The 10733-nt window shown below is 42.7% G+C and overlaps 1 protein-coding gene across 1 annotated transcript; it reads left to right on the forward strand.

Moving 5' to 3' along the window:
- Positions 1-353: 353 nt before the first annotated feature.
- Positions 354-10681, forward strand: gja5a (gap junction protein, alpha 5a). The gene is made up of 2 exons (XM_061723374.1): positions 354-411; positions 8571-10681. Exon 2 carries the CDS (start codon positions 8579-8581, stop codon positions 9752-9754), a length of 1176 nt encoding a protein of 391 aa, XP_061579358.1. The 5' UTR covers positions 354-411; positions 8571-8578; the 3' UTR covers positions 9755-10681.
- Positions 10682-10733: the final 52 nt, after the last annotated feature.

The raw sequence follows: 10733 nt of genomic DNA on the forward strand, positions 1-10733 counted from the left end.
AGAAAACAATCCCACTTCCCTTCCTGCAGCCGGAGAATGCTTCCCAGCAAAAAATAGAGCACCAGGGATGTAAGAATAAAGGAGGGGGGAGTGGGGAGAGGAAGAGGAGGAGATGGAGGAGGAGGAGGAAGAGAGAGAGAGAGAAAGAAGGGAGGTCCATGGGGGGAAACACTTTGTGGTGATGCCCCCGCTATTCTTCTCGTGCCCCCCTCCCACCCCCTGTGTGGACTAATTACTTGGTGTTGGGAGGCTCAGTCTTCAGATGCCACCCTGCACGGCTCCAGCTGATGGTCCCGAGAAGGAAGTAGCTCCTCCGCTGTCGTATCTTCACCTGCCCCTTGTTGAGGAGGACTGCCCTTCATCACAGCTGGGGATCCCTCACCTGAGCCAGAACACAAGCAGGAACAGCAGGTAAGCCAGGTAGACAATCCTGACTGAGCTTAAGGATGCAGATGTTTGTGTAAGTTAGAGTTAGAGACTTGCAAAAGCAGCTGCCGTGTTGAGAGGGATGACACGTTGAAGTGCAGAGACGATGGAGAGGGAGGCCCCGGTGTGAGTTAGGTACAACTCGCTCTGTCTTCTGTCCTCGTAACTCTCACAGGAGACGCAGCGAGTCAAACAACGAGCAGCAGACCCTGAAACATGGAGCCACCGGCAGTGTTTACATACTGAAGACAACGTTGAATAATTTTTGTTTTACCGCCACCTTATTAGCTCAAAGTCAATATTTTGCCTCAGTGCTGATAGAGAATGACTCATTTTATGTCATAAGGAGTTGCTCACTAACTGTTAACAGTGTAAAAAAAACTGTAATATAGTTGATCCTATAATATTTAAAGTTTGTAGTATCTCCACAACTTTTTCTGAGCTGCTTGTCAGAAAAGCCCTGAGAGTTTTGTTTCTTTTCAGCCAATAAAAATCTACGAAGCGATAAATCAACTCTGGTGTTTCGTCCAGGAAACGCTTGTAAAACAGACTCCTGATTCCAATAGGATCTCCATAGTTTATTAAGAGTTAATCCTTTTACAAAGAGTTTATCCTTTTACAAATTACATTTCAAAACAGTAGTAACGAGAGTAAGTCTTAACTAAAGCAGTCGGATAAAAGTAGCGAATAATAACATTAAAAGCAATTTGATGTGAGGAAAAAAGTACACTAAAGTTTTGGAATAAATGTTTGTTGAGTTGAACAGATTTATAACCACATCTGATTCTGAATGAGATCAAAAAATGTTATTAAAGGGATAAAACGACTTAACGAGCATCAACAATAAACCTGTAGACGAGATAATATCCAATATTTGAGTTTATCACAGTGCTTTTTTATTCAGTGCTGAGAATAAAACACTAGGTACTAAAATATAGACAGCAATGGTAGATTGTATGTACAATCACAGAAAAAGGAACAATTTGAAAAGTTAATAACAAGCTAATCAATAAGAGGGATTTATGAAAATGTGTCTCAGATTCAAGCATGAATAATTTGAAGAATAAAGAGACAGAAAGCGAACTAAAAGTCTGTGCCAACCCTCCACAAACAGCAGATATGTATGAAAGTTTCAGTCCGGAGCGAGTCCGTTTTATTTTCCCCAGCTGAAACACCTCGCAGCTGTCCGACCTGAGCGGCCCAGCGTATTGCCATATGCAGCAAAACAATAGATCATAGCAAGGCTGTGGGTCTGTGTACAATAGTGGGCAGATGAACAGCCAGACAGCCATGTAAGGAAGCGTGTGGCCCGCTGGCGTCTTCGGCTGTGACTGATGTATGGCGGCGCAAATCCACGCTGGTCTGTGCAGGGTGGCAACAGGTGACTCACATGTAAGAGGTGTTCTCCCCGTTTATCCCACTCTAGATCCCCTTTGCACGTCCCTTTCTTTCCCCTGCGTCAGCCACTATAGCTAAACATAAACATGCTCATTCTTATTATAATCCTCAAAGGGGGGACGTCGTGCACGCCGGCCCTGCAGCCGCGCGTCCAGGCAGCTGCTGCAGGACGACTCTTGAACTTTGACATTTGTTCAAGATGATTTAATGAACACAAAGAGCCTAGTTTCTCGCTGCTAATCACTACGTTGCATCTCAGTTAACTGATCAAATAGTATCAATCATCCGAAGAATAAAAATAACCGTAGCTGATATGATCAGCTTTAGCCGGGGCTTGGTCGGAATCCACTGGAAGCTGGTTCACGTCCGTTTCAGCTGAAAGTGTTAAAAACAATTTTTCAGGTTGGTTCAGATCGCTTTGGTTGTTACACACCTTCAAGACACACAAGACCTTGCTAATATATCTTGATCGTATTTCTCCTAGAAGATGATTGGAGTTGCTTGAAAGGGGAACCAATAAATGAAAAAGATAACCAGCTTGCAAAACCCAAATAATTTCAGAGCCAAGAAAGATTGTGAACAGTTCTAGTATATAGTATTTACATTTTAAATGTACTATGAAAGTTAGAGAATATGCAAGGAAAATAATTTCCAACGAGAAGCACCGACCTCTTGTCCGGGACAGGTCTCCAGTCCTCCATCACCTTTTAATATAGGAATTAAGTGGGTAGAAAGATGAATATACAAGCTCAACCTTTAAAATCATTCTTGAATTAAAGCCACCCTATGTTTATTATTAAATGATAGAGTGTAAACTTTTGATGGGGACAAAAACAACATGAATCAAAACAGTTTTTAGGGAAAACAGAATATGTGTTCATGGCAAATTTCAGTTAATGGTAGCATAGGGAGCATGGAGCCACATCGTAATGATTAATGTTTTAAGGGTCTGACAATACTTAAAAATGTCAATCCACTTCATTTTAACTTTATTTGTGCAGAAAAAGTATATAAAAATGACTGTCTGTGTGGTCACTGCCATAAAGTTGTACAAAGTGTCACAAAAATTACTGACAAAGAAAGAAGGCGAGTTCATATCTTGTACTTCTTTTTTTTAAGTCTTAAGTACCGGTTCAGCTCTATAGAAGTACAGAGCATGATCTCTCCCCTTCTTTAGCATCTATTGTTATATAGTTCAGCTTTATTTATATAGCAGTAAAATCATCTCAAATGTAACCTCAAGACGTTTCAACAAGACAGTTCAACTCATTCCAAATAACTAATACAAAGTCAATAAAATAACAATAATAATTATAGCTTTGCTTAGAAAAACCAACAGACAGCATCAAAGCTTTTCTTGGATACAATCCTCGAGAAAATAACTGTACGAATAGTTGGGTTTTCTTTTTTAACACTTTTTATATGAATTGCAAAGTTAAAATGACCTTTATTGTCATTAGGGACCCCATCTATACTGTCTAATAACATCTTCTAGTCTTATCAGACTTAAAATATCAATTAATTTTGATATAGCTCCATTACCTCACTGCCAACGTTTACTATATATATATATATGTGTGTGTGTGTACTATTTTGGTCCTTTTTCCTCTAATAATAGACCAAGGCTTGATTTTAAATTATTCCTTTACTTGATTAAACTGTCAGCTAAGAGCAGAATCAAATTTTTATTCAATGCAATGGCCAAATGTCACTAAAATTATTTAATAAGAGTGTAAATAACTCACTAACAATAGTGAGAAACAGCTGAAATTGTTACCTACTGAGTCACACTTCCAGCTTTAATGACGATTATACATTGTATTGTCCAATAAAATGTTTTTGATACAGTATTTTAAGATTTTGTTGCTGAAGCTTTAAACTTAAATAAATTCTGCCAGACAAACATTACAAGACAACTGTGCCGCATGGATTACACAGAGTAAATGCTATTCCCTCCCGCTGATAGTCTAAACATGCGCTAATGATGGGAAGCAAGGCCAGGAAACTCAGCTCAGCCATCCCACTTCCTGTGGGTTTGTGACAAAGCAAGACGTTCATTCCTGTCTGCAAAGAAGATCCAGAGTTTGTGAAAGGTGCAGTTAAACTGCAGGACTATTCAACCAAATCTGCTCCATTTGTTGTTTGAGGAGAACCACCTGATATTGGCGAAGCTCTTCAACCGTGCAGATTCAAACGTTATCAGCTCTGTTTTATGTTTGTTCAAAAAGCTGAACGTTCTGCAGAGGAAATGTCTGTTTTCTTGTTACGTTCTCTGACAGATAAAACAATTGCACACTAATACACACCTAATATGGTGGTTCTACAAAGTTTGTCCAGAGTTCCTGCAGACTTTGTTGCTATAACCCTCACAGATTCCTGACTCAGTCGCTGCCCCCACGCTCAAACTAGTCCATTATCATTTTTAAGGAGTGACTACCAGACTGGAGGACTGGCTGCAGACGCAACATTTTTCCTGTTGTGTCTGTGCCAGCAATTACTGGTGATTATCTATTTACACACCAATTTCCTCACCGTGGGCGACCACCGAATGCACAGGGTTCCCCCTTTACGTCTTCAATGTCGAATAGATATAAGTCAGAGGTGCATAATGTCCAGTTTGTGAGGTTTTCATTTTCTGAATACCTTATTGCCCATTATTTGTCCATTACTCTGCCACTGAGATTATAAACACTTTTGACAGCCGTGATGGTACGCAGGCAAACCAGTCTGCTCAGCGAAGGGCTCGATATATTACAGCAGATCCCTGGTCGCTGCCAAGTATGAGAGACGATCAGCAGCAGCAAAAGGTGCTTTTTAAATGGCAAAGGGGTTCACAGGAACAGCCGGGGCTTAAATTCCTGCCTCGCTAACCTCTAGTCCTTTTAATGTTTTGCTCCTTTTGTCCTCCGGAAATCATATTGTTTGCGATTGCTTCCTCTGAGCACAGACACAGGTAGCCAAGGAAGGAGACAGAGACCACTAATCTTTCAAGTCAATGAGAATTCCACTTCATCTGTTTCTCCCTGGAAAGAATTTATTTCTCACCATTGTCTATGAACACTGGATCCTTGCATCAGTTTCTTTAATTTAAATGACCCATACAAATCATCTAAAATATGAGGATAAAATGATTGTCCACGACTTCGGTGGATGAAATCTGTTTGTTGTGACTTTTCCTCATACGACTCTGAGACTCTCATGTATTGTTTCATCATTTTTGTCTCCACCGAGCTTCACGTTACGCTGCATTCAATAGGAAGCACAAAGCTGTAGCAATGATTTTAAAATAAGGCACAAATAAGGCCTCTGAAGATATAATACCCTATATAAATATTGTCTTGCTTCTACAGTCCCCCAGTCACTACCAGAGGTGTCAAGTAACGAAGTACAAATACTTCGTAACCTTACTTAAGTAGAAATTTTGGTTATCTATACTTCACTGGAGTAATTATTTTTCAGATTACTTTTTACTTTTACTCCTTACATTTTCACACAATTGTCTGTACTTTTTACTCCTTACATTTTAAAAACAGCCTTGTTACTCTATTTCATTTCGGCCTCTAAAAAAAACTATCCAGTTAAATTGCTCCATCCAGATAGAGTGAATTTGGTTGTGGTTGATTCAGATGTTCTTGTCCAGTTTTGTTCTTACATCCGTTCCCTCAGATTCCTGCAACTAAACTTGGATGTACATTCCAATAAAGGTTAGGATAAATAATAACATGCCTCTGAAGTTTGACTTTTTGCACCATTACAATACTTATAGGCAACTAGTCATCACATCTCCTGCTCTCTGAAACACATGTTAATGCTCAATAGTAAACATATATGGTTCTTTAATATATTTACATTATACTAAGATTAATTCATTTTCAATGGCTTTTGTCCTTAATGGCTTTTTTCCCCCTTACATTACTTTTACTTTTATACTTTAAGTAGTTTTGAAACCAGTACTTTTATACTTTTACTCGAGTAAAAAAACTTGAGTTGATACTTCAACTTCTACAGGAGTATTTTTAAACTCTAGTATCTATACTTCTACCTGAGTAATGAATGTGAATACTTTTGACACCTCTGGTCACTACTATTCACCAAAAACTGTCCATAGTCATTTTGAACTGCATAACACGTAACATCGCATCGCTGATCAATAAAAATGATCCCCGCTCACAAAACTACTGTCAACTTCATGTAAGGCTGAAAAAATTAATGACCGAAGAGAAAACACAAAGAGAAGGAGCGAACAACAACAAATGTCGGACAATGTCGCGAAAGACATTGACCCTCTGAGCTAAAACAAAGATTGTGAAAATAAATTTGTGCTGCTTTAAATTGTAAACATATAGTTACATTAAACAATCAGGACACCCCGGTGGCTGTTAGCAGGAAGTTTCATTGTTCTGGTTTTGGCAGAACAGAACCAAGTGTTTTCGTTGTGCTTGCGTGGGTTTTCTCCAGGCACTCCGGTTTCCTTCCATACTCCAATAACTTGATAGTAGCTGATTCTAAACTGCTCGTAGTCGGGATCGTGTGCAGTTGTTTGTTTACATGTGGCGTTATGATGGTCTAGTGAACTATCCAGGGTCTGGAGATTGATGCCTTTTACCCAGAGAGACTGGAAACATGTTTCAGCAGATATAGGTAGAGGACGGATGGCTATACAAATTAATAAAATCAAATATATTTTGATGAAATGTCACCTCAAGAAGTTTCAACAATACAGTTCAACTCCTTGAAAATAACTAATACAAAGTCAATAAAATAACAATAATAATTGTTGCTTTGCTAAGAAAAACCAACAGACTGCATCAAAGCTTTTCTTGGATACAATCCACGAGAAGATAACTGTACGAATAGTTGGGTTTTTTTAACACTTTTATACGAATGCAAAGTTAAAATGACCTTTTTTGTCAGTAGGGACCCCATCTATGCTACCACTTTAGTCTAATAACATTTTCTAGTCTTGGTTGTGGAACTTTTCCCCGTCAAGTCCAGACAGGTTTTTTTGCATTTATAGGATTTAAACCGTGCACAAAAGTGATGGAAATGTTTAATTTAACCTTTAATTGATAATATTTAGGAATACTAAGCCACATGGTTGAACCACATTTCAGTGATTTCAGATGTGTGGACAAAAGTGTTGGACCCGCACAGTCATGTGACCCGTTCCCTGTGGCGGTCTGAGATGTATGAAACACACAGGTAGACAACAAGAACTGAAGGCCAGTTTCAGAGGAAACGAGATAGAGAGTTTGATCTTGAGATATTCAAGCATGGCATAAAATATGTGAGCAACATCACACGGTGGGATTTCTGGGGTTCTGACTGTGTTTCTGAATAAATCCCTCAGAGCTGTGTTAAGGCTCAGGATCTCTTTTCCTGCCCACCTCAGTTCTCCACTACACTTTCTACTTAATTTAAAACCCTTATGAGCCATTCTATCTTTCTGATTCAAACCAGTAAGGGTCTGTCACAACGCTGAAACTGAACTAGGGGCTTTGTACGAGGACTGTGCAGGTGTTGTCAGGATCAGCAGAGCTGTTACTGTGCTAGCTATGTGCTAACCCCCTTCCTCTGGTCCTCTGCCTGCTTGTGAATTTCCTTCAGCAAAGATCATCAGGCTCTGGGCCGCGTTCCTCGGCGGGTCTTGGATCCAGTTCACCGACTGGTCTCAACAATGGCAGATATTAATTGGGATCTGGAAAATAAACAGCAGGCCAAACAAGTTTTCCCCTGTGCGTGGCAGGAGTCTGTCGCGGCCCGGGTGTGGATGTGGACCTCCTCTCCTGGTCGCTGTCATTTCTTCCTGCCGATTTTCCATTTTATTGCCTTATACAGTAAATGATGCCGTGACGGCGGGGGGGGGGGCGAGGCGGGCGAAGAGTTGGATGGCTGTGGTCATTCAGCACATGACTAGCGTCTGCTAAGTAATCCAAAACCCTGAACTGTGAACCGAGCTGCTACTTAATATGGGAACAGTCATTGTGGATTACATTCTCGGAGAGATGAGACCTGTCTTGGTTAATTGTTTTGATTGGAAAGCGCAAATGTTCACCCCTCCAAGCCGGGCGGTAAACGTGTACATTGAAAGTAGCCGCTGGTATTATAAAGAATCATAAAGCATCATAAAGAAGTTAGTCAACCTCTTGAAGATAGGGGTAATTTATGGTGCCCATAAAGGTGTCTGGCGAAGGGGGGGGGCGGCTGCCTTATTGGGTCATCGTCAGCTGAGAGTCGCCAGCCGGCCGCTGCCATGTTTGGACCTCACCCAGACGGGTTTGTGATGGTGGAGATGGAGAAACCCCCTGAGCTGATGTCCTCAGCTCAGACCGGGTCACGGCACGGAGAGGACAAAGTCTTTCAGCTCCCCTCCGGTCACGCATAGTTTCGGCGGAACTTAAACACACATATCATAATATTTAAATCATTTTTTTCCTTCTTTTAACAATATTATTATTTACTTTTGCGTGACTCAGAAGCTTCGTTTCCTCCGCTTTCTTTCTCTCTCTCTCATGGGAAAGGGGTTGTTCTCATGCCACGGCGAACGCTCTTCTAGCAATTCACAGGCAGAGGAGTTATTTTTACATACATGATGCCACACACACTCACACTCAGAGGGCATTTCATTTGGCAGGAATGCAGAGATCCTTCAGCTGTCTATGACTGATTATTTGTATTTGTCTCCCCCCTCAACTCTTCTTCTCTGCCATCCCCTCTTTTGAACTTTCCCATCCTCCGTCTCTCAGGTGCAGCGATGGGCGACTGGAGTCTCCTGGGGAATTTCCTGGAGGAGGTCCAGGAGCACTCCACCTCGGTGGGGAAGGTCTGGCTCACCATCCTCTTCATCTTCCGCATCCTGGTGCTGGGGACGGCGGCGGAGTCGTCCTGGGGCGACGAGCAGAGCGACTTCCTGTGCGACACCCAGCAGCCCGGTTGCACCAACGTGTGCTACGACAGCGCCTTCCCCATCGCCCACATCCGCTACTGGGTGCTGCAGATCGTGTTCGTGTCCACGCCGTCCCTCATCTACATGGGTCACGCCATGCACATAGTGCGCAGGGAGGAGAAGCAGAAGAGGAAGGAGCAGGAGGAGAGGGAGGCGCGAGGGGAGGAGGGGGAAAACCTCCAGGGCTCTGAGAAGGAGTACCTGCAGCAGAAGGACAGTGGGAAGGAGGCTACGGCTGAAAAGAGCGGCAGGTTTCGTCTAAAAGGAGCTCTGCTGCAGACGTACGTCCTGAGCATCGTCCTCCGGACGGTGATGGAGGTGACCTTCGTGGTGGTGCAGTATCTGATCTACGGCGTGTTCCTCAACGCGCTGTACCTGTGCAACGCCTGGCCCTGCCCCAATCCCGTCAACTGCTACATGTCTCGGCCCACGGAGAAGAACGTGTTCATCGTCTTCATGCTGGTGGTGGCCGGCGTGTCCCTCCTGCTGTCGTTGGTGGAGCTCTACCACCTCGGCTGGAAGAGCGTCAAGAGGTGCCGACGCGACAGGAAGGAGCGGAGGGTCGTGGCGGTGGCCGTGTCGGCGCCGCCGGAGTCCCGCAGCCCGTCGCGGCCCTCCGCCTCCTGCACCCCGCCCCCCGACTTCAACCAGTGCCTGACGGCGCCGAACTCCATGAACGCCATGACCTCGGTGCCCTCTCACCCCTTCAACACCCGCATGGCTCTGCAGCAGAACTCGGCCAACCTGGCCACCGAGCACCGGCACCACAGCTGCGACAACCTGGAGGACGACGAGGACTTCCTGAGGATGAGATACGAGCAGGCGCCCGTGGAGCTGCCCAACGGCTGCTCGCCACCGCCGCTGCTGCCCAACGGCTGCTCGCCGCCGCCGCTGCTGCACTCCGGCTACGGGAAGGACAAACGGCGCCTGAGCAGGACCAGCGGGACCAGCAGCCGGGCGCGCCAGGACGACCTGGCAGTCTAGAGTCACTGAGGACAGAAAAAAATCTGTTTCCAAGGGGCGGAAATACGTGAGCTGTTTCTGGAAGATGCAGCCTGGTCATGAGGACGAGCCAACTATGCAAACTTCTAACACTGAATCCTGACACTTGACAAAGAAAAATGGGATTAATAGCCAATCTTTTTTGAAAAAAAAAAAGTATTTTTAAAGTACAGAGGTCTGTATGAGAGCTATTTTAACTTTTAACATATTTAGAACAGGGTTACAGGCGTAGTGCCTGACAGTTGCACATTTTATACTTTAAGAATAAAAAGAAAGAGGTGAAAATGACTTTTCTTAAGGTTCATGTATACCTTTGGAAATGATTTTATCATACAGTAAATTAATCCCATATTTACTCAGTTATTTAGTTTATTCAGGATAATCTTTTGACTGAATCAGTGTTTTCTCAACTACAAAAAAAGAGTAGTACAATGAATAAAAACAAAGCAATAATGTGAGATGAGATTAACAGTGAGGATTTCCGTACATATGCAGTGAAAAGTGCCTGATAAAATGTGGAAACAATATCCATTTCCTTATTTTGTGCTCTTGAAAATGTCTTCCTCTTACTTCTCAATCTTTCAACCTGATTGCACTATATATTAAGGGTTGTAAAATGAAATAATAATTTAGAGTCTGTGTAAAAGTTTATCCATCAGTCTGTGTGTTTTGACGGGGAAAACTGTGCTGTGTTTCCTTTTTTTGAAGGACCTTCAAAGGAAAAGGAAAATAAACGGTCCTGTTTGGATTCTGGTAATTAACAACTTTAGCCACTAGGTGGCGACAATGCACTTGCTTTTTGTTTCCAGTTTCTCGCTTGGAGTCATTGTTTAAATGGTCTTTCTGATGGGATTCATGTCTCCGTTAATGTTTTTGAATGTATTGTATTTTATGTACACTGTTTAGTCCTCATAAGAATACTGACACAATTGTTGGTGGAGGTTTGAAGATTTACACTACT

The sequence above is a fragment of the Cololabis saira genome, chromosome 6 (genome assembly GCF_033807715.1).
Source record: "Cololabis saira isolate AMF1-May2022 chromosome 6, fColSai1.1, whole genome shotgun sequence".
NCBI lineage: Eukaryota > Metazoa > Chordata > Actinopteri > Beloniformes > Belonidae > Cololabis > Cololabis saira.